The sequence below is a fragment of the Hyperoodon ampullatus genome, assembly GCF_949752795.1.
Source record: "Hyperoodon ampullatus genome assembly, chromosome: 12".
Taxonomy (NCBI): Eukaryota; Metazoa; Chordata; class Mammalia; order Artiodactyla; family Ziphiidae; genus Hyperoodon; species Hyperoodon ampullatus.
Genome location: NC_136925.1, coordinates 6,607,637 through 6,632,396, shown reverse-complemented (window position 1 = coordinate 6,632,396; position 24,760 = coordinate 6,607,637). Strand labels below are relative to the sequence as shown.

The window sequence follows — 24,760 nt, the reverse complement described above, 5'->3', positions numbered from 1 at the left end:
TGTTTTTTTTGTTTTTGAAAGCACATAGTTGGATCTAAAAAATAAATTGAACTCTCGTATTTTGTTTACATTTTAGTTTATTCTATTTCATACTTAAATCTATATTTTTTACATTACAAAAGAGATTTTATAGTCTTTTTTTATTCTTTTGAAATTCTTTATATATTTTCAGGAGGCCCCTTGACATCATATAGTTAAACTTTAGAGCAAATTTTATACAGTAAACTTACATTATCTACAAGTTCTGCCTTTCTGATGCAAATCTATTCCAAATAAGATAGAGAATCTAACAAAATCCATGATTTTTTTTTTTTTTTTTTTTTTTTCGGTACACGGGCCTCTCACTGCTGTGGCATCTCCCGTTGCGGAGCACAGGCTCCGGACGCGCAGGCTCAGCGGCCATGGCTCACTGGCCTAGCCGCTCCACAGCCTGTGGGATCTTCCCGGACCGGGGCACGAACCCGTGTCCCCTGCATCAGCAGGCAGACTCCCAACCACTGTGCCACCAGGGAAGCCCAAAATCCATGATTTTTAAAAAATCTTTGTTTATATTCATCTCATGACATTCTTAGAAGTGAATTAAAAAGAGGAAACTTCTTTTTAAAGATTTATTATTTATTTATTTTTTTAATTTTTGGTTGTGTCGGGTCTTAGTTGCGGCACACGGGATCTTCATCGAGGCATGCAGGATCTTTTGTTGCAGCATGCAGGCTTTTCGTTGTGGCTCACGGGTTTCTCTCTAGTTGTGGCTTGTGGGTTTTCTCTCTCTAGTTGTGACGTGCAGTCTCCAGAGCAGGTGGGCTCTGTAGTTTGCGGCACACGGGCTCTCTAGTTGAGGTGCACAAGCTCAGTACAGGCTTAGTTGCCCTGCGGCATGTGGGATCTTAGTTCCCTGACCAGGGATCGAACCCGTGTCCCCTGCATTGTAAGGCAGATTCTTTACCACTGGACCACCAGGGAAGTCCCAAAAAGAGGAAACTTTTTAAAACTTCACTATTAAAAATAAGTAATTCAGTTGCTACCAGAGCTGCTCATTCTTTTCCATTTCTACCTCTACAAGTTAGAAACAAACCTTTAAACAGCTTGCCAGAAATATAAAAAGTAGAAGGGTATTGCATCTAGAGAATGTTAATAAAATGCAGGGAAAAAGAATAATTTTAATAAAAATTATTTTCAAAACCTTAAAATCATCTTTTAACTTCATCCTGTAACTAAATGTCATGATTGAATTGTTAGATTGTCTGCTTTATAAAATAGCAGGTGAACAGCTTCACCATGACATTCAATATTTAAATGATTTATACACTGAAAGAAAAAAAACAAATGAAAGAAATGGAAGGAAATCCCAAAATGAAAGAAATTCCCAAAAGGTTTTTTGTAATAAACTTGGATTTTCCCTTTAATTCTAAAATAAGAGACTTAGTTGTTCTAATTAAAATTAATAATTCTAATACATGTACATAAAAAAACCCAGAACTATATATAGTCACAGAAATGCTTAACGGATGTATATTAGATTAGAAAGACAAAACTAGTTTTTTTTAAATTAAAAGGCTTTTTGAAGTTTTGTCATTTTTAAGTCCTTAATTCCTCTAGGATTTGTTACACTAAGATAACATAGTTGCACAGGTCTGTTTTCAGGGCTCTATAGTTTGTTCCGTTGGCCGTGCACCTATCCCTGCATCAGTACCACACTGCCATGATTAGTGTTACTTTATTCTTGTTATCTGTAATAGAAAGGCAAGCCCTCCGCCATATTCTTCTTCACAAGTGTTTTGGATATGCTTGACCTTTTGATTCTTTCAGATAAACTTTGGAATCAGCCCATCAGATTCCATTTTTAAAGTCCTTTTGAGATTTTGATTGTAATTGCACTGAATCAGTGATTCTGCACTGGGGGCACTTTGGGCATTTTGGTCCTCACAAGAGGAAGGGATGCGTGCTGAGGGCATCTGTGGGTAGAGGCCAGAGGTAAGGCCAAGCACCCGACGCTGCACAGGACACCCCCCACAGCAAAGCATTATCTGGCTTAAAATGTCAGCAGCGCCAACTTGAGGAACCCTCCGCAAAATTTATGCAATTTGGAGACAACTGATACTTAACATTTTTGAGGATTTCAACAAGAAATATATTTTGCCCGTATAGCCAGACATCTTGCTAAAGCTCTTTTATTTCTAGTATGTCTGTAGATCTTTTTAAGTTTTCTGTATGAAAATCCTTTCATCTGCAAATAAATTTATTTCTTCCATTTACAAAAATAAAGCATGGATTTGTTTATATATGAAGTAGAGTCCATTTTCTTAAATCACCAATAACTTTCTTTTTTAAGTTGAACTATCCCTTTTTTTATTCAATTCAGTTTACAAAATAGCCATTGTAGTTTGTAATGGTAAAAGCAGCATGGTTCACCCATTATGGTGTAGCCCCTAAATTCAAGTCCAGTCCACTTGTTTTGAATATAGATGTAGAATTCAGCAATTGATTTAAACTGTGTCATGAGGTGATTCACTGTCTTATATCTTTTGTCGGGGCACACTGAGTTGCCCTAAAGCAAGCAATCTGTAAGTTACGTCCTTTTCATCAGAACTTGAGCTTTAGAATTATCAAATATTATGACAGAAGTGACAGGTCTCAAAGATGTGCCCTCTGGGTACTTGCTATTTCTGTGTAAGGTTTCACAAGGCTTTCATACTCTCCTCATTTTAATAAGATGAATATGGTCATAAGCTTGAATTTGCATAGCTCCTTTGGGGGAGTTTGGAGCATAAATAATTAAATTTAATATATCATAATTTCTCTTTGTAATATAAGGAACCATTTCTATTTGTCTTGATACAGACCTATAGAAAAAAACAACTAAGGCAAGGAAAAATTAGAACTGATGTAAGATCACTTTAAAGAGTCATTGTTATAACCTCACCACTGTACAGATTCTTTCTGTTTTTATAAAAAGCAGTTTGTGGCTAGTCATCATGGTTTATTAACTGTTTAAAACAAAATAAACATAAACCATAAAAATAGCAGCTTTACTGACATACAGAGCACGTACCATACAATTCACCCATTTAAAGTGTGTAATTCAGTGGTTTTTAGTGTGTTCAGACAGTTGTGCAACCATCACCATAATCGATATTAGAACATTTTCACCCCCTACAGACCCTCAATACCCATTAGCAGTGGCTCCGCATTTCCCCAGCCCACCCCAGCTCTAAGCAACCACCAGTCTCCTTGCTATCTCTGTGGATTTGCATATTCTGAGCATTTTGTATACATGGAAGCATACAATATGTGGACTTTTGTGACTAGCTTCTTTCACTTAGCATAACGTTTTCACGGTTCTTCTATGTTACAGCATGTATCAGAACTTCATTTTTTTAATATTTATTTATTTTTATATTTTTTGCTGCATTGGGTCTTCGTTGCTGCACGTGGGCTTTCTCTAGTTGCGGCGAGCGGGGGCTACTCCTCGTTGCCGTGCACGGGCTTCTCATTGCAGTGGCTTCTCTTGTTGCAGAGCACGACCTCTAGGTGCACGGGCTTCAGTAGTTGTGGCACGCGGGCTCTAGAGCAAAGGCTCAGTAGTTGTGGCACATGGGCTTAGTTGCTCCGCGGCATGTGGGCTCTTCCCGGACCAGGGCTCAAACCCGTGTCCCCTTCATTGGCAGGCAGATTCTTAACCACTGTGCCACCAGGGAAGTCCTTCATTTCTTTTTATTGCCAAATAATGTTCCATTGTATGGATATATCACATTTTCCATTCATCGGTGATGAGCATTTCTGTCATTTCTATTTTTTGGGTATGATAAATAATGTTGCTATGAATGTTCATAAATGCGCCCTTGTTTTAGAAGATTAGATCTTTCAAATCCTAGTTTTACTCTCAAACACCACTTATTACCTACAAATAATCTGATAGTAATCATTGTCTAGAATATGAAATAAATATTGTTTATGACTTCTTTCAGTTTAATGGAATAGAGATTGATGGTGACTAAATAGATATTTGATCACTCTGTGACTGTTTTTAGTATAAACTGTTAACTTCATTCTATTTGGAATTACTTTTTATAAAATAGATATTTGGTGCTTGAAAAATTGAAGAAAGAAGAAGCTGACCGAATCCATGTATTCAGTTCTTTCTTCTACAAACGCCTTAATCAGAGAGAGAGGAGAAATCTTCATGAAACAACTAATCTATCGTAAGTCAAGCTTTTTTTTTTTTGCGGTACGCGGGCCTCCCACTGCCATGGCCTCTCCCGTTGCGGAGCGCAGGCTCCGGACGCGCAGGCTCAGCGGCCATGGCTCACGGGCCCGGCCGCTTTGCGGCATGTGGGATCCTCCCGGACCGGGGGCACGAACCCGCATCCCCTGCATCGGCAGGCAGACTCTCAACCACTGTGCCACCAGGGAAGCCCAGTCAAGCTTTTTGAAAATATTTAACAGATGTAGTAAGTCACTTAAGTTTAACTTAGAAAAAATCGCTTATTTGTATTAAAGCAACATTTTTTACTTCCATTCTCAATTAGCAAAATTAATATAATTTATAATATTCTAAAACTCCAAGAATACCTGGAATTCATAAAGATTTTAGGTCTAATACCTAGATCAGTATTTCCCAAATATATCTGATAGTTTAAAAAAGAAAAATTACTTGAATACTTATTAAATACCGATTGCTCTGTTTTACCTTAGATGTTCCATCCATAATAGCTAACAGAGGAACCTGTGAATCTGTAATTTTAGTAAGTTCTTTGGATAATTCTTCTCAGACAAGTTAAGGAAACAACATTCTACATGTGAGGCCTGAGTTATTTATAATGCCTCTCCATATAGTGATTGCATCCAGCTCTAATACTTGCTGGCAATTGGTCACAAGATACAAAGAGTTGGTACATTTTTTGTCATAATTGCTGTTAAGTGTCTTGAATTGATGGCTGCAGTGCATAATATTAATAACATTTTCTACTATTTCAGTGATCCCTAATTTTGCATCTTAGAGTTGATGGTAGTGCTTGGTTTTGACCAGTGCTGGTAGTCTGCCCTGTTTCACCAGCTGTAAGATAGTTCTCACTTTTCCTGCTCTCTCCTCCTCAGTTCTTATAGATCATGGTCTGATATGCTTCTCGATATCGTTGCTAAAACCAGTTCTGCAACAATAAAAATAGTAGCTCTGATCCACCCTAGTAAGTAGTAGTAGGAATTAAATAATCTCTTTCTTCCAGATTCAGGGACAGGCAGTTTCCCATCTTCCCAGCTCCATCTCAGATGTTCTGCTTTCTTCTCACAACTTGTTAAATCATACAACTGATCTATTAACATCTCAATCTTTGTAATGTATAAATTGCTGCATAGAGGCAGAAACACTAGAAACACTTCAAAAGCTTGATATTTTCTCTCTTGTCTTACAGAATACAGCAGAAGCGACATGGAAGAGTAAAGACATGGACCCGGCATGTAGATATTTTTGAAAAGGATTTTATTTTTGTACCCATTAATGAAGCGTGAGTAAGAATTTCCTTTATATTAATGTGATGGCAGTTTTTAGCAGATGTGTTTTTGAGGTGAATAATTCATCCATTTTTTAACTTCTTTCTGAAATTTGTTGTATATATTGACACTTAATTCTTTATTTTATGGAAATAAATATACTTTCCAGTGAATCATATAAGATACTGAATTTTACAGACACTAGATGAGAGATCTTTCTAATTTCATTTTATTCATCAATGTAGAGTAATGTCATCTTTTAAAAATGGTGCTCGTGGTCTAGCAGACATCCTATATAGAAAAGACTGCTTTGTACAGAATGGTGATTAGGTCACATAGAAGAATTTGAATCTTTAGTTTAAGATACACTTTGGCTCTTAATCAAAAAGAAGAAAAGGTGGCTGGATTTATGTCATTTGCTCACTGAAAACCATGTTTACCACTTAAAGCTATTTTCTAAGTAAATGGGGGTGGTAAACATTTTGTGTTTTTCTCCCCCAGTGACTAGAGAGGCACAGATGTATAGGATAGTCTTACTATACAATTTAAACTTGAGAGTTTTTGTATTTCATTTTTTAATTTTCCTGTGTCCTCCAGCCAAAGACCTCCAGGAATACCCCTGTAATTGGACAACTTGGGTTTAGTACTTGCCTCAAGGGAGAACACACAACATGGGTGACTATGGATCCTCTCAGTAAAAGTGTGTTTGAAAGAGGCAGTAAAAGAATTTGGGCTTTGGTTTGGTGGAAGGTCTAAGGAAGCAGTGGTTTGTTTGGATAAAGAAGTTGCATTCGCTCATTTAGCGATAAAAGAGTATTTGGTATTTTGAGGGGTTGCATTGTGATCTTATATTTGTCTCTGCTGAGACAAATTACGAAATGGCCTTACTTTGTCTCATTTTATCATGGTTGCAGAGTAACCTTATCTGAAGTTGGTATTCTGTAAGATTGTTTACTTCTAATAAGCCTGTTTGTGCCAAGCTATTTTCTGAATGTGCTCTTTTTTCCCCACTATAAAAAACAAATTCACTCTATAGTATAATCAAATCCTATTTATTTGTAATCATGCTTTAATCATAAAACCTGTGCTCTCTAATTATCCCAGTCAAAGATAGGTAGGCTAGGTTAAAACATTGGTTATAGCTATAAAGCCCACCTTCTTCAAAGATATATATTTGAGTCAAACATAGTATCATAAAAAAATTAAAACTAAGTTTAAAACTAATCTTTAATTTCTTCATTTTCCTCAAAGTAAAGTTTCTTGACATTAATTTGTCATATAAAGTAGCAAGTGAGCTGCCCACTAGGCCAAAGGGAGGATATACATAGGAAGCCATTTGTCAGAAATTAATTATAAAAATTTAAAATAAAAGTATAATTTTAGGTACACACAATTTAGCAATAGAGGCATATCCTCTATATAAAGTAGCAAGTGAGCTGCCCACTAGGCCAAAGGGAGGATATACGTAGGAAGCCATTTGTCAGAAATTAATTATAAAAATTTAAAATAAAAGTATAATTTTAGGTACACACAATTGAGCAATAGAGGCATATCCCTCTTAGTCACAGCGTCTGATGTGGATGGAAGCTACGTTCAGTGCTTTTAGTCGTCTTGGTGAAAGGTAGAGGATGAACAAAGGTACAGAATTAGTAAAGTGTTCACCAAGAGAACTGTGCTGTTTGTAGGTGAAAGAATAGCTTCCAGATCATGAGGGGTTTTTTTTAAGAGATAAAGCTAATTAAATTAGTTAGGCTGCTATGTATTTGTCATCTATTTTATTTTTAATTTTCTTTGTGGCAGTAATTTCTTTAAGCTAAAAGTTTATAAGCTATTTGTTAAAAATTTTAGTAATTGACAAGGAGCAGAAATTAGATGTTTGGATCTAATTCATCTTAAGATAAGCGAAATTACCTGTTTTAGCCTCTTCTCCCACTGATGGCTTAAGGTCAAGGTAGCTGATATTAATAAAAGGGCTCATAAAAGCAAAACCCTGGCTCTTAGAGGTTGAAAGTGACCTCAGATGTACCTGATTCAGCTTTCTCTTTTCAGCTAGGTGAAGGAAGGTTTTTTTCCCAAGTTTTTAGGTGAGGCAACAGAAAAACTATGGCTTATCCATATTGTCATAGCTGAAAAATGTTTAAAACTGTGATAGACGTAGGTTTCAGCTATAGATTGAGAGTCACTGTATTACACCATATTTAATCAATTTCAAAACACATATTTTCATATTCTAACCTTTATGAAGTTGAGATGTGACTTACAATCAGCTGTGTCTTAGAATTGATGAAGTGAGGAGGATGGTATGCTGCTCTTCTCCTAGCCTCGCCTGACCTAAGTCCTTGGGATCCTGGAGATTAATAATTAAGAAGAGGAGAGAGGCATTCCTCTATCTGGCCTTTTCAATACTGAGAATGAATCCAGCATCTGTGACCTTTTCTACTCATACTCTCTGATGAAGAGACAGACAGTGCTGTTTCTTAGTAGTACCTTGGGGGAATTTAATATTTTACAGAAACAGAATGTAGAATAACTTTTATCTATGTCAACATTCATTTTTCATTCAGCAAATATCTACTGAACACCCTACTCTATGACATATATTGAGCTCAGCTAATGAATTATCTGACATCTATAGCCTGTTCATTGTATCTCAGCACATAACACTGTGCCTAGCAAACTGTAAGCCCTTAATAAAATTAAGTAGATTAATGAATATTAGCCACTTTTAGCTGTACAGCATCTTACTCATGGCTTATATCCTACTACTGGGAACTGTATTACCTGAATTCAGCTCTATCATGAGTACCCACTTGATAGCTGGAATTCTACTAATACTTGGAATTCTGTGATGATGATTAGATTAGACGTATTATTTCAATTTAGTGTATTTTATTTTAGTATAGCATGAGACAAGAATTATTCAATGTTTTCAATATTAAGAAGTTCCTACCTCATTAATAAGAAAAACACAGACATAAAATTTTTTAAAAGCTATTACTTACAATATTTAGAAAATGTTCAAAATTGTAAAGTCTAATTAGACTTCTGAAGACATTTTAATCTTGAGGCTAGATAGTGTTTGTCCTTGGCATAAATAGGGCAAAGGAAAGGTAAATGGGAATGATGAATTGCAGTGATGTAATTTACATTTTCTTAAATTGCCTGGAAAACAATGAATTTTTCATTCCAAAAGCAAGAAAATGTTCAAAGGATTGTTTGCAAAAGTGAATGCAGGCTATGTAGTTCTGACAAAAATTATGTTATTACAAAAATTATGTTATTTTTGAATAAACATTGTATTCTGTTAATGAATCAATGATCCTATAAACAAGTGGATTAATTTGAGAATTTAAAAAATTGGGCATTCTTAATAAATTTGTTTAGAAAACCTTTAGAAAAAAGATTTAATATTTATTGCCAAATATAATAAATTTTTCTAATAATATATTCAGTAGTTTCATTTGTTTTTTACAGTGCACACTGGTTTTTGGCTGTTATTTGTTTCCCTGGTTTGGAAAAACCAAAGTATGAACCTAATCCTCATTACCATGAAAATACAGTCACGCAAAAATGTTCATCTGTAGAGGACAGTTGTATTTCTTCTCCTTCAGCCAGTGAAATGGACAGTTGTTCACAAAACTCTGCTGCCAAGCCTGTAATTAAGAAGATGCTAAACAGAAAGCATTGTGTAGCTGTAATTGATTCAAATAATGAACAGGAAGAAAGTGACCCTCGTTATCGGAGAAACATTAGCAGTGTGAAATGTAGTCTGAAAAAAATAAATCATACTGCAAGTGAAAATGAAGAATCGAATAAAGGAGAATCTGCATGCCAGAAAGTTGTTGATAGGACTAAAAGTGAGAATGGCCTACAGAATGAATATTTAAGTTCTATGCACCATACAGGTATGTTTCTAAATGTTTTAAAAAATCAAAGAGTTAGAATAAGTTGGAATTTTTAGAAATAGGATTAAGATTTCAGGGTACACTTTTTTTTTTAAGTCAGGTTTATTGAGGTATAATTTACTTACAGTAACGTTCACTCATAAGTATAGCTCAGTGAGCTTTGATAAATGTATAGTCATGTAGTCACTCTAACAATCAAGATTTAGAACCTTTCCATTACTCAAAAAAATTCCCTTGTGCCCCCTTTATAGTGAGTCTCCTCCCCCACCCTTACAGAGAATGAAGTTTTAAAATTATAGTACAAGGTCTGCGTTTTCCATTTATAGGAACTTGGACTTATTTTTATTTTGTAGGAAATTATTCAGCATAAACAGTAGCTGCACAGTTTTAGATCTGTAAGGCAAATTAGTTCGATCTTCTCAATTTACAGATGGGCAATTGAGATCAAGGGGCAAGAGGCAGAAATTAAAGCCTTCTCCTCCAAATAGTTGTTGACATTCAAATTAAAGGCTAGTTTCTGTTCCTCACTCTCCTTCATGATTTTCAGTGGGAGAAAGGGCACTGGTCCAACCTCTGCTTTTTTATTTCCCTTCAGTTCTAATAAATGGTTTTATTCCTTGAATCAGGTCCATATTTCTAGCATTTGTTATAGAAATCTAAGGTTTCTCTTCAAATACTTAAATTATATATCAAGTCAACTGCATAATTTCCACTTCAACCCCAAAGTCTACTTCATAAACCCATAATATGCTATGTATATAGGATAGCAAGCTTACTAAGCTATGAGTAGATCTAATACATTTTCTTGGGAGGAAAAAACTCAGTATAAGGCATGGAAGAAATTATGTGAACTCAGTAAGAAAGTTGAGTCCAACTTTCAAAAGTTGAACTCAAAAGTTCAAGAAAAAGTTGTGAATGCTCAACGTACTCTGTACTTCTACCAGCCTGTACTATTTTAGGAAGTCAGGAAGGTGTTGCTGCGCTCTTACAAAAATATTTTTGGTTTGACAGACTCAGCTGCATAAAGCTGACATTAGCCATATGGATGTTGGTCTTTGTGCCCTTTAGGGGGTATAAGATAAGAGGCAGAAGGGGGAAATTTAGCAGATAAAGCAAAAAAGTATATCAAAAGCCAAGCAGATCAATACAGTTGACGCTTGAACAACATGGGGTTTGGGGTTGTTGACCCTCTGACGATCAAAAATCCACCTCTAACTTTATAGTCAGCCATTCGTGTCATACCACAGGTTTGCATCCCTGGATTCAACCAACCTCAGATTGTGTAGTACTGTACTACGTATTTATTGAAAAGAAATCCATGTGTGGGTGGGCCAGTGCAGTTCAAACCTGTGTTGTTCGAGGGTCAACTGTGCTTCCTTTTCTAGCTGACTTTCCAGTCTGTTTCAGCAGGCAGGAAATGGAATGAAGAGTAGGCGAAGTAGGTAATCACCAAGTTCTGACTAATTTTTTTCAGTTTTAGTATTTTAATACTTGAATAGAAAAATAAAAAGAGGCAGTGAATAGCCACGTTAGAGATTAATTACCATTTTGCTAAACAGAAAGCATTGTGTAGATGGGCACTCTGAAGATTAAGCCTTCAAGGCAGTGTGCACTGTTTCTCATTGCCTTTAAAACAAAGTCCTGGAGGTGGGATAAATTGGGATTGACACATACACACTACTGTATATAAAGTAGGTAACTAATAAGGACCTACTGTACAGCACAGGGAACTCTACGCAATACTCTGTGATGGCCTATATGGGAAAAGAATCTAATAAAGAGTGGATATATGTATTTATATAACAGATTCAGTTTGCTGTAAACCTGAAACTAACACAACATTGTAAATCAATTATACCCCATTAAAAATAAAAATAAAATAAGAAAACAACAAAGTCCTGCCAATTAGTACATGAGAAGATGCTAGACATCATTAGTCATGAAGGAAATGTAAGTCAAAACCACAAAGAGCTGCCTCTTCATAGCCATGACAGCATGGCTAGGATCAGAAAGTCAGATACTAACGGGTGTTGGTGAGGATGTGTGGAAATTGAGGCCTTCGTGCGTCGTTAGTGGGAATGTAAAATGGTACAGCTTGCCTTGGGAGACAGTTTGACAGTTCCTCAAAACGTTAAGCATAGAGTTATCATGTGATCCAGCAGTTCCACACCTAGATAATTACCCAAGAGAAATAAAAACATATGTCCGCACAAAAACTTGGGCATGAACATTTATAGCAGCATTATTCATAATAGCCAAATGGTAGACACAATCCAGATGTTCATCAGCTGACAAATGGATAATCAAAACATGATACATCCATCCAATGGAATATTATTAGGCCATAAAAAGAAATGAAGGAGTGATACATGCTACATAGATGAAACTTGAAAGCATGCTAAGTAGTCATAGAAGACCTCATATGTGATTCCATTTGTATGAAATCTCCCAGGAAAATCTGTAGAGTGGGTTAATGGCTGCTTAGGGCTGGTTGGGGGTATGGGACAGGAATATGGGGAGAAGGGAGTGATAGCTGAAGTGTACAGAGTTTTTTTGTTTGTTTTTTGTGGGGTTTTTTGAGATTTAAAACATCTTGAAAATGTTTTAAAGTTGACTCCAGGGATGGTTGCACATAGTATTTGTAAATATACCAAAAAACACTTACCATGTACACTTTAAATGGGTGAATTGTATGTGAATTATATCTCCACAGAACATTTTTTAAGTTCCTTTTTGATCAATAATTTCATACAGTTTAATGTGAATTCAAGTTAAAAAAATGAATTAAAGTGCATGTCTTAGAGCAATGGGACAAACAAAGCCTTAAGACTTCCTTCATACACACAAACCCCAGAAATTCCTGGTGGCTCTCTCTACAAGTTAATGTTCTAGTTGAGAAGTAACCAGTTAAATTTGAGTAAATATACCCATAAATCCTAATGGAGACCAAAGTAAAGAATATCTGTTTTATGTAGTTTGCCCTTTTATAATATCTGTTTATTCTTCTTTTAAAAATTATAGTTTGTGCATTTGTTTTGTTTTTAGTATGTGTGTAACTGTATCGACTATATCTTCCTTAAAGGAAATTAATTTACCTTTATTGTGTGTGATACACTGGCATTTTTCTATTCTTTTTCAATGCTTATCTTAATCCAGTGGCCATAGTGTCCCACAGTTTGAAAAATGGTTCTCTAGAATGGGTCTGTATTTTTCAGGAACGAGCTCTCATATCTTTCATCAGATATTTCCAAGGCATCACTCACCCACAAGTACATTGAATGAGCGTGGTCTCTAGAGGAGCCTTTACTGCCTTGGAGAGGATGGCTAAGCAGTCTATCCTAGATAAAATGATGACGTATCAGAAATGAGGATAAGGAGAGCTTGTAAAAATTTTTGTGATTATGATTAATATCTTAGTGATCTATTTCTATTTGGTCTGGTAGTATCGTTGACAGGACTTAAATAAAGCATTTAACGTAATTTTAACCGTTGAACACGTACAGAGTGTTGACTGATGTCGGTTGACATGCTGCAGTATATAAGTGGAGTTGTATCTTGCCACGGGGATTAGGTTTTTAAGGTCAACTGTAGGAGAATAATGTCTGTTGTCACTACTTTGATTTGGTGTTTTTTCAGTTGGGCACCATTTGAAAATAGTTGTCTTGCTCTGTATGGTACATGAAAAATGTGTATTTTTAAACTCTAGAATCACGCTTGGTTTGGCATCTTCAGGTGATCTCACTATGTGAGAAAAACTCAGGAAATGGGACTGATTGGGAGAACAGCTGATTGAGTTATTGCCTCAATTTATACTAGGGCATTTGTTTACTGAACGAAATAGTTGAAGAAATTGACTACACTATTTAAATTACTTTTCTCCTTTTTTGCAGTGCACACGTATTTCATTTGTATAAGGTTCATGTTTATATGACACAATTTCTGTGTAATAAATAGGTATAGACAGGAATACTTCGCTGCAAAAATAACTTGATTGTAGTGACTAGCTCTTAATTGCCTGAGGATTTGGACAAATTTTATTTAAATATAGGTGTTTTTGCTTCAAGAAAGCATAAAAATACAGACTTTTGAAAGAGATAAATTGAAAAGGTTATTCTTTGCGTGCTTTATTATTTCAAATAGTATGTTTTCGATCACAACGTTTAGACTTTTATATATGTTAAATGTATTTTTCCAGGAGCACTTTTATATTGCTGTTTTCCCATACTGTCTTGCTTATATTCGTATTCTTTTGCCCTTTTAATAACTTGTACCAAAATAAGTTAAATCCTGTTTAAAATACCTTGAAGTCATGCTTTTAAAAACTTGGAAATGGTATGCTCTATAATAAACAATATTTGGCATCAAAGTTCCTGCTCAGTTTTCATTATTTTCTGGTAAATCTTCTGTTTCTTTAAGAAAATCAATGATTTTTAAGGATTTAGATTCTTGAAACAGACCTTTAAAAGAATTCATTTCAAATATTTCTACGAGTCATTTATTTTCATACTACCAGCACCTACGTTGGCTTGTGTCATTTTATTTTGTTGAAAAGTCTGTGAATATTACCAAACATGAAGGAAAAATATACAGAGTTGAGGAACTCATCCATAACTACTATGCTAACATAATTATTTTCATTTTTGTATTTTTTTAAATTATTTGTGCAAAAGCAAGCCTGTTTTACTTTGTTTTAATCATGTTTTTTTAACTTGTATAATTTTCCATATTTTCACAATTTTAATTTCTCTAGTGTACACAGTATTTCATTTTGTTCTACATTTGCTAACCATTCCTGTTATTGAACAATTGAGTTGTTTTCAAACTATTGTAGCTTCTGTTATTAAAGATACCTAGCATACCTAGCACAAAATCTTTATATATATATATATATATACATGTATTTAAATATACATAAGTATTTAATAATATAACTGATACATAGTGTTTAAAGTTTAATACATTTTAGGATCTGAGTAGTAGAAACAACTCTGTAGATGACATAATCCAGGTTTTTTATTTAAAAGTAACTTATTTTATACTTGTGATATTTACATGCTAAGACAGATTTTGTATTCGTAATTACTATGCAATTAATTACTAGCATTAATTTTAACACCATGTACTATAAGTTATGTGCGTGCTCTTTTTAAAAATTATGTAATGTTTCTTATTGATACAGATGGCTTAAGCAAAATCAGACTAAACTACAGTGATGAATCAGCTGAAGGTAGTAAAATGCTTGAAGATGAACTCATCGACTTCTCAGCAGATCAGGATAACCAGGTGAAACCTAACGCTTGGCAAAAAGTTCTAGTATTTTATATAATTAAAAGTTTTTCTTTAGATTTTTATAGGCGATTCCTTCAAACGGTTAACTCGTGCCTTCTGGATTTGGATCTCATCTCACAACACAAATTTGGTTTTCAGTTCAGAAGTTGCCGGGATAGATGTATGAACGTTGTTTCATTTTTTGTTTTGGGGTTTTTGTTTGTTTGTTTAGTTTGCCATTGAGGACTAAACTAATATCACCCACCGTGGAAAGTTTCCATGTGAAATGGATCCTCCCGCCGCGACCCAGCGACCGCCCACCACCCCTACCGCACCCCTTTCCGTTGCTCTTTTAAAGCATTTGTGCGCCGTGCTTAACCTTCGGTCTTAACACTCAGGAGGCAAGTGTTCACATTTTCGATTATGTGGTGTGTGGTGCACGAACGCAGCAGAATTACACTATTTTTGCCACCTGTCTAATGATTTTTTCTTTCATCTAATCTGTGTATGCATTATGGCAGGAGCAGATCATATTTAGTCAAAATTAACATAGGTCGATTCTCATATTTTCTTAGAGTCTCGTTTGCCCTAATAAGCTTTATTAACACCAAGAATAAAGTACATTTTTGAAAATATTTTATAACTTCAGTTAAACAGGCATTTTCTACTGAGAGAAAAGCTTATTCCATTTCCTTTTTCTTCCTCTTCCTTAGTTGTTAAGACAAACTTTGAGTTTATCTAGTAGTAAAGATAACTTTGTACTGCCCCATTTTTCCTTTTTGCTCAATCCTCTTGTGAACAAAAAACATTTTTGTGATGTCCCTTGGTCTACAGTGTGTGGCTATGAAATACAGTTTTTCTTTCTAATATATACAGACACATGTCTGGATTACACTCAAGGTTTATAATGAGCACTTCATATGCTCCTTTTTGGTCATAGCAGTTACGTGAACTAGTTAATCTAACTGTGCATTACCACTTTTATTATTCCTACTGTTGACTGTTTCATTCAAAAGGTTGCCAGAAGCTTTCCCACAGGACAAAAAAAGCTTTGTTTGTTTTACATTCAAGATAATCGGTAGAATAAGACACACTATCATAAAGCTGTCTTCTCTCAAGTGAAGCGGGTAAAGGGTTTTGTCAAGTAAAACAGTGTTTCCAAAAACCCTTTAAATGTTTCTGATGTGAAAAAAATTTTTGTGTGAAAAGATGATAAATATAAGTCACTCATGTCCTATTGTGAAAACAGTTGTTTTAGCCAACAAATTAAATTTTTGTAAAAATACCTAAAATCAGAGCCATAAATGTTTGACTAGAGAAGAATCAGTCATGATATACTTAGTCTTTAAAAATTTAGATTGAGTAAATAGATGTAACAAGTTTTCTTAGACCTCTGATTGATGATTTCTTTCATTAAGATGCCTGTGTTGTAGTGTTACATCATTGGAATCGAATGACATAACACATTTTCTAATGTCTGATCACCTAAATAGAAAAATATTTTTTACACATTTGCTACAAGGATTTTTATCCTCAATAGTGCTATTTTGTTATGGTATTAGTCATTTAGATTGTATATTTTCAATACTAACAGTAAGCTCTCTTTTATAGGATGACAGCAGTGATGATGGATTCCTTGCCGATGACAACTGCAATTCTGAAATAGGACAGTGGCATTTAAAGCCTACTATCTGTAAACAGTAAGCATTAACCGTACATCTTGCAAACTACATGATAGTTTTTTTTTTTAACTGTTACTCTTTTTTTTTTTTTAATTTTATTTACTTATTTTTTGCTGCATTGGGTCTTCATTGTTGTGCGCATGCTTTCTTTAGTTGCAGCGAGCGGGGGCTGCTCTTCATTGCGGTTCACAGGCTTCTCATTGCAGTGGCTTCTCTTGTTGCGGAGCATGGGCTCTAGACGTGTGGGCTCAGTAGTTGTGGCGCACGGGCTTAGGTGCTCCGTGTCATGTGGGATCTTCCCAGACCAGGGCTTAAACCCATGTCCCCTGCATTGGCAGGCGGATTCTTAAACCACCGTGCCACCAGGGAAGACCCTACATGGTAATTTTTATACACGTACTCTCTTAGAATAAAACATTAACCATACTGTTTTAATTAAAACAGGTATTTAAGCAAAAATCACAGAAGCTTTCAGAGTCAGTGAGGAAAATTGGGTCCTGCCCAATGTCCAAGGTTTGAGTTGGGGAGAATGGAAATTATTTCAGTTCTCCATTTGCCCATTTTCCATGTCTGTACATGTGCATAGAAAACCACTACTCCTTTTGGATATATAGTGATTTGGAGCAGGGAAGGACAAAGAATGTCATTCAAATTCACATCAGTAACATGGGAATTGGAGTTTACACTGGTTCCATAGCTACTGTGTGAAGGCTGTGGAGTGACTTAAGGCAGTCCTAAGGGACATGTTCCAGGTGGGAAACCCAGGGAATTCCCTGGCAGTCCAGTGGTTAGGATTCTGCACTCTCACTGCTGAGGGCATGGGTTCAATCCCTAGTTGGGGAACTAAGATCCCACAAGTCATGGTGCAGCAAAAAAAAAAAAAACAAAAAAAACCCAGAAAAACAGATGGAAACCCCAAGTTGAGAGTGAGTCTATTTTGGTTCTCAGAAGTACATGTTTCTGAGATCTTGCCAGTGTCTGCAGACTTCTTAGGCAATGAAGTAGTACCTATTTCTAGACTTCATCTCTTTTGACTTTTTGTAGGAAATCTTGTCTGAAACTCCATTAATAGCATTTGAAAAGCAAACTTCATTTATAAAGGAAAACATAGAGACCTAGAGCAGTTGAAAGATTTTTTCCAAATTCCATAAAATGTTAGCCGGAAGAACCTAGATCTTTAATCATTTCAGGACTTTTTGCACTACATTAGACTTCCTCACTTACTTGGGTTTAACAACAAAATTTTAAAAGTTGAGTATTATTTATACTGAGTGTTCTGAAGTGGAACCTCGCCCAAAACACTGGATTCTAAACTAATCCTTTTATGTGAAGATTACCTGATTTTTTTTTTAATCTAAAATAGATTTTAGTTAAAAATGGGATTATTTTTCTTCTACTTTTGTGTGGTCTCTCTTTTGGTAATTTGGAATGTGGAGATGTTCAAATTTTCAGAATTGTTTTGACTTTCTACTAAATTTTGAAGTGTTTTTAGGAACTTTGGTGAACTATATTTATATTCATAACTTAGATATGGTTAAATTATTACTCTATAATTCAGTATTTAATATAACCATGGATAGTTAAGTATTATTAGGGTGTTATCCCCCCGCAACAAGTTTTACTGAGTCATACAAAGTGAATTTTTAAGGTTTGAAATTTTATTGTTAATGTACATCTTTTTTTGCCTTTTAAACATTATAAAGTATTTATATGTGGTCATTTCTACCCTACAGACCTTGTATCCTACTGATGGACTCACTCAGAGGCCCTTCTCGGTCAAATGTGGTAAAAGTTCTAAGAGAGTAAGTTCAAAACTCTACCTGTACTTTGTATTCTGGTGGGAATGAGGAACTATGTATATTTATATGTACGTATATATTCTTACTATATACACATCATTGCAGGTATTTAGAGGTCGAATGGGAAGTTAAAAAAGGAAGCAAAAGAAGTTTTTCCAAAGATGTTATGAAAGGCTCTAATCCAAAAGTACCCCAGCAAAACAACTTCAGTGATTGTGGTGTATACGTACTGCAGTATGTAGAGAGCTTTTTTGAGGTGGGTTTCAGTTTGTTGGATCTGATTTAATAAATAATAAAATGGGGTGTTTGATCTCATGTTAGTGTAAAAAACACAATAAGCAAATATTTTGAAGAGATTGAAAACTATTGTTTCAAAACTTATTCCAAGGAGCAAAACCTCTTAAATTGGAGAATTTTTAAGGCATAAAATAAAAAAGGCCACACTCCATCAAATCCAAGGCTTGCTGACCTCATCACTCCTCACTAATCACTTCCTCTCCACTGGCTCTTTCTACCTTAAGAAATCCCCCCCATGGTTCGGGCTATATCTTTTGCCTTCTTTTCTCCCCTTCACAGATACATTTCTGGACAAGTGTTTATATTCATTGTCTTCCTTTCCACGAATCCTATTTGCTTCTCAAATCTCCATAATCCGGCTTGACCCTCACCCTTATACTGAAAGTGTTCCTGACCTCGCAGCACCATTTGACACTGTTTTATTCCTTCCACATAACACGTTCTTCCTTTGACTTCAGAGCTACAATACCATGCACACCTCCCCTGGATATTCTTTTTTTTTTTTTTTAACATCTTTATTGGAGTATAATTGCTTTACAATGGTGTGTTAGTTTCTGCTGTATAACAAAGTGAATCAGCTATATGTATACATACATCCCCATATCACCTCCCTCTTGCGTCTCCCTCCCACCCTCCCTATTCCACCCCTCTAGGTGGTCACAAAGCACCGAGCTGATCTCCCTGTGCTATGCAGCTGCGTCCCACTAGCTATCTACCTTACATTTGGTAGTGTATTTATGTCAATGCCACTCTCTCACTTCGTCCCAGTTTACCCTTCCCCCTCCCCGTGTCCTCAAGTCCATTATCTACATCTGCGTCTTTATCCCTGTCCTGCCCCTAGGTTCTGCAGAACCTTTTTTTTTTTTTTAGATTCCATATATATGTGTTAGCATACGGTATTTGTTTTTCTCTTTCTGACTTACTTCACTCAGTATGACAGACTCTAGGCCCATCCACCTCACTACAAATAACTCAATTTCATTTCTTTTTATGGCTGAGTAATATTCCATTGTATATATGTGCCACATCTTCTTTATCCATTCATCTGTCGATGGACACTTAGATTGCTTCCATGTCCTGGCTATTGTAAATAGAGCTACAGTGAACATTGTGGTACATGACTTTTTGAATTATAGTTTTCTCAGGGTATATGTCCAGCAGTGGGATTGCTGGGTCATATGGCAGTTCTATTTTTAGTTTTTTAAGGAACCTCCATACTGTTCTCCATAGTGGCTGTATCAATTTACATTCCCACCAAAGTGCAAGAGGGTTCCCTGTTCTCCACACCCTCTCCAGCATTTTTTTCTTAAATTTATTTTATTTATTTATTTTTGGCTGCATTGGGTCTTTGTTGCTGCATACGGACTTTCTCTAGTTGCAGTGAGCAGGGGCTACTCTTCATTGTGGTGTGCGGGCTTCTCATTGCAGTGACTTCTCTTGTGCAGAGCACAGGCTCTAGGCACGCGGGCTCAGTAGCTGTGCCTCGCAGGCTCTAGAGTGCAGGCTCAGTAGTTGTGGCGCACAGGCTTAGTTGCTCAGACCAGGGCTTGAACCCGTGTCCCCTGCATTGGCAGGCGGATTCTTAACCACTGTGCCACCAGGGAAGCCCTCCAGCATTTATTGTTTGTAGATTTTCTGATGATGCCCATTCTAACTGGTGTGAGGTGATACCTCATTGTAGTTTTGATTTGCATTTCTCTAATGATTAGTGATGTTGAGCGTGTCCTTTCATGTGTTTGTTGGCAATCTGTGTATCTTCTTTGGAGAAATGTCTGTTTAGGTCTTCTGCCCATTTTTGGATTGGGTTTGTTTTTTTGATATTGAGCTGCATGAGCTGCTTGTAAATTTTGGAGATTAATCCTTTGTCAGTTGCTTCATTTGCAAATATTTTCTCCCCTTCTGTCTTTTCGTCTTGTTTATGGTTTCCTTTGCTGTGCAAAAGCTTTTAAGCCCATTTGTTTATTTTTGATTTTATTTCCATTATTCTAGGAGGTGGGTCAAAAAAGATCTTGCTGTGATTTATGTCAAAGAGTGTTCTTCCTATGTTTTCCTCTAAGAGTTTGATAGTTCCTGGCCTTACATTTAGGTTTTTTTTTTTTTTTTTCTTTTCAGTACATGGGCCTCTCACTGTTGTGGCCTCTCCCGTTGCGGAGCACAGGCTCCGGATGCACAGGCTCAGTGGCCACGGCTCACGGGCCCAGCCGCTCCGCGGCATGTGGGATCCTCCTGGACCGGGGCACGAACCCGCGTCCCCTGCATCGGCAGGCGGACTCTCAACCACTGCGCCACCAGGGAAGCCCACATTTAGGTCTTTAATCCATTTTGAGTTTATTTTTGTGTATGGTGTTAGAGAGTGTTCTAATCTCATACTTTTACATGTAGCTGTCCAGTTTTCCCAGCACCACTTATTGAAGAGGCTGTCTTTTCTCCATTATATATTCTTGCCTCCTTTATCAAAAATAAGGTGACCATATGTGTGTGGGTTTATCTCTGGGCTCTCTTGGATATTCTTTACAGTTATCTTGACTTCTTCCTCTTCCTCATCCACCACCCATGGTGCCATAAGCCCTGTGAATTCTGTCACTTAGTGTCACTTATGTTCAGTTATTTACCCCTGCTACCACTTTCTAAGTCCATTTCATTAGCGTCACTACTCCAAACTGCTGCACCAACCTCTGACATGGCCTCTTGCCTTGTATTTTTCACAGTTGCTTTCCCAAAACCCAAATCTAATTGTGTTGCTTTTCTGCTGTAAATCTTATAATGGCTTCCTGTTATTCTTGAGTTGAAGACCAGACTCCTTCACGTGGCCTGCATCATCCAACTCCTGTGCGAGCTTCTAGCCACATTTCTACCGTTCTCACTCCAGCATTCTACACACCATCCCCTTGGATGTCATTCAGCCTCTCGTGTTGTGTCATGTGGTCTCTTGCCTCCAGGCGTTGGTACATATTTCCTTACCTGGAGTACTCTTCCCTGTTGCTTCCATCATTCCTATTTGGCTAAGTCCTACTCATTCTTCAGGTCTTAGCGTAAACACCACTTCTTGAAATTGTGCTAAGCCCTTAGATATGTATTCGCATAGGACTCTCTGCTTCTCCTGCCTTAATACTTGTCATATTCATTGTTTGAATTGTTGAGTTATCTGTCTATCTCGACGGGGGTTAGCCATCTCTTTTATAAGGCACCAGGTAGTCAGGTAGTAAATATTTCAGACTCTGCGGCCATACGGTCTCTACACTCGGTTCTGCTATTGTGGCATGAAAGAAAGCATCCACAGGCAGCATGTAGATGAGTTACTGTGGGTGTGTTCCAATAAGGCTTTATTTACAAGAACAGGCAATAGGCAGAATGTGGCCCACTAGCTGTAGTTTGCTGACCCCTGATCTAGACTGTAAGATCTGTAGGCAGAAACTGTCTTGTCTTACATCTCCAGTGCCCAGCACAGTGCCTGCATAGAATAGATAATGAGTAAGTACTGATTACATGTTACTGATTTTTTTCATTTCTCCTCTGGAATGCTTTTGTGATTGAAACCAAGATAATTTTTATTATAGTTTTCTAAGGCGCATTTAATGTTTTTATTTTCAGAATCCAGTTGTCAATTTTGAACTGCCTATGAACTTGGCAAACTGGTTTCCTACCCCAAGAATGAGAACAAAAAGGGAAGAAATCCGAAACATAATTCTAAAGTTGCACGAAGATCAGAACAAAGGGAAAAATAAGCATAAGGACACTTATTCCGCAGAAACATCTGTAGGCAAAGGAGCAGAACAGTATGTTAATAACATCTCAGACTGACCATTTTTAAAGCTTGTCAGTATTGCCTTCACAAACTGAGTGACTTTCAATGATATAGACAATAAAGAACTGAAGTGCTCACTATGCACAGTGATTTGGAAGTGTTAATGCTTGTATAAATCTCATATAATAAATTTCAAATGGAATATGTATTAAATAAAAGTCTGTAAATATGTCAATGAGGCCAATTTTTCCAGCATTTATAATTATTTTTTTCACTTGTTAGGAAGCTTTTGTTATGTATTTTCTGTTAATAGTACTTAAAACTGCGACTTCTAAACACAAAATAAATAAAAAGAAAATATTTATAGGAGGAGGTGATTAAGTTGATATTCTTTAGTGAGATTGTATTAAATTCTTCAGTGGGTGTGTATATATGATAATCTTTTGACCTTTGCATTTGTTTTTAAATAACATGAAATGTGAAAATAAGATTAAATCAAAGGTATTTTGAACATGAAAGACATCCTCATATGTTTGTATAGCAGGAAAAAGTAACAGCTTTTAATTCAGACACTCCCTTGTGTTTAGAGAACTTGGCCCCAAAAGTGTAATAAATATTTATAGTTTTACTCAAACATTTAAGAAGAAGCAGTATTTAGAGCAAGTCAAAGAAAAATAACTTTGAATTATACTACTAAATATTAACTATACTTTATCATACATTATTGTCAAGTACATTTCTGAAGATGTCAGAGACTCAGGTTAAAACTATTTTGGTAAGTACAACTTGAATTTCAAATATCCCATGTTACCTTTCTATATTATAGCTTAAAGTATCTACGATCTGTGATATAGTTAATTGATAAACATTTTAAACCTATGAACACAGGAATTTAAATAGGAATTTACTATTTTTTGTAATGACTTTTGCTATTTTATCATTGCTCATTTTGTTCTTGTTATTTTGATAAACAGAGTATCAGACTTTTTGCACCTGAGTTTTTTAGTGTAAATTATTTTTACATGTAAAAGTGCTGTCTTTAATCAGTTGCATAATGCAGAAAAAATCTCCTATATTGAATTCCCCTTTAAAAATACTAAAATGTGATGGTTTTGATGACAGATTTACAACTCATGTAGGAATCTTGCATATATCTGCTGAAACTGTTATTTTCAAATGAAATGTTACACAGTTCTTTCAAATTAACTTTGAGACGTGAAATTATATATTTTAAAGGTCATTTTTTTGTTAAATAATTTAAAAAGCACATATAACAAACATAGTTGAGAATAAAAGGAAGACCATTTTTCATCAGCAATTACTTTATTTTTTATCTGGCCATTTCTGGCATTGCAACCAACATTTTAGGCTCCTTACTTGGATTTAATAAAGTCCATGGATGTGTTTGGGGTGGATTGTGGGTATTGTTAACAACAACCAAAAAATATGTATATATTTATATTTAGACACACTCATTAAGGGAAACATTAAAATGTAAGTTTAAGGAACATCACCATTAATGGTATTGATTATGGATTTGTTACTTTGAACTATCTTAACATTTTTATTTATGATTACATTATTTCTTTTTAAGGAATACCCTAGAGCTCTTAACTCAGATATGAAAATTTTAATTTTATTATTTACTGAATATGGACCAAAAAATGGAAATTTTTAAAAACCTGATAGCAGTAAGCAAAATTGGCATATTTAATTTTTTTACTGTCCTGTATTTTGTCAGAATTTGAAGGTACTGAAAGAACTATTCTGAAATGCTTGTTTTTGTTTCAATTTCTAATGGTTACATTTTGCACTCTTAATTTTTGAAAAGATAAAAAGATAACTTGTTCCTTGGGCCAATTCAGTCAATCACGTTTTGACACATGAAAAATTCTATTTTTTAAAAGTTATGCTAATGGCTTTGCTTTGGAGATAAATCTTTGGAGACTGTCAGGTTGAGCTCCAAAATTAGACTTGAGACTCTTTCTTCGGTGTTTATGCACATTTACTTGTTAATTGTGTACTCTGGTACTTCTATATGTAGTTTAAAGTTGGTATCAACCTTTTAAAGTGTATTATTAGTACTTAGAAGTTGTGAAACAGTTTTAAAGCTTAGAGGTTTGTTACTAGATGCTGAAACTGCATGACGAGTATCTGGTGTCTTAACTAATTAGATAGATCTGTTGTATTTGTTTTCTTGTTGGATAGAATAACAGTTAATCATTTTTAGAAGAGTTTTAGATTACTTGCCATAAAATTTGTATGTGTCTTAGCTCTTGGTAGTTTAGGAGCAAAGGTGGCATTTAACTAGTCCTTTTCCTTTGATGTTGCTAAGACAACTGAAAACTTAATGGTATTATTTCAGATTCACATAAACCTAAATAAGTTAAGCATAGTAACCTGTGCTTAAACTATTAATCAATTAAATGTAGGAGGTCTTATTTGAAAGGATAGAATAATTATCTAAATTATATCTTGTTTTAAGTCACCAAAATGAATTCTGTATTTTTTTCTTTAAAAAACTATGATCTCTGAAAACTGTAAGATATAAAAAGAATAAGTTTTAATTTCCCAGAG

At 35.6% G+C, this 24,760-nt stretch overlaps 1 protein-coding gene across 3 annotated transcripts in view; it reads left to right on the top strand.

The window, feature by feature from the left end:
• SENP6 (SUMO specific peptidase 6) overlaps nucleotides 1–22,413 on the top strand; it is a 109,796-nt gene extending 87,383 nt beyond the window's left edge. For all 3 annotated transcript variants that reach the window (XM_079716176.1, XM_079716177.1, XM_079716175.1), the window contains 8 exons: nucleotides 4,077–4,199; nucleotides 5,409–5,501; nucleotides 8,962–9,392; nucleotides 14,572–14,675; nucleotides 16,272–16,360; nucleotides 18,076–18,144; nucleotides 18,247–18,397; nucleotides 22,030–22,413. In XM_079716176.1, coding sequence (XP_079572302.1) covers nucleotides 4,077–4,199; nucleotides 5,409–5,501; nucleotides 8,962–9,392; nucleotides 14,572–14,675; nucleotides 16,272–16,360; nucleotides 18,076–18,144; nucleotides 18,247–18,397; nucleotides 22,030–22,239 — 1,270 coding nt within the window. In that variant the 3' untranslated portion in view covers nucleotides 22,240–22,413. The remainder of the gene's footprint in view (nucleotides 1–4,076; nucleotides 4,200–5,408; nucleotides 5,502–8,961; nucleotides 9,393–14,571; nucleotides 14,676–16,271; nucleotides 16,361–18,075; nucleotides 18,145–18,246; nucleotides 18,398–22,029) is intronic.
• Nucleotides 22,414–24,760: the final 2,347 nt, after the last annotated feature.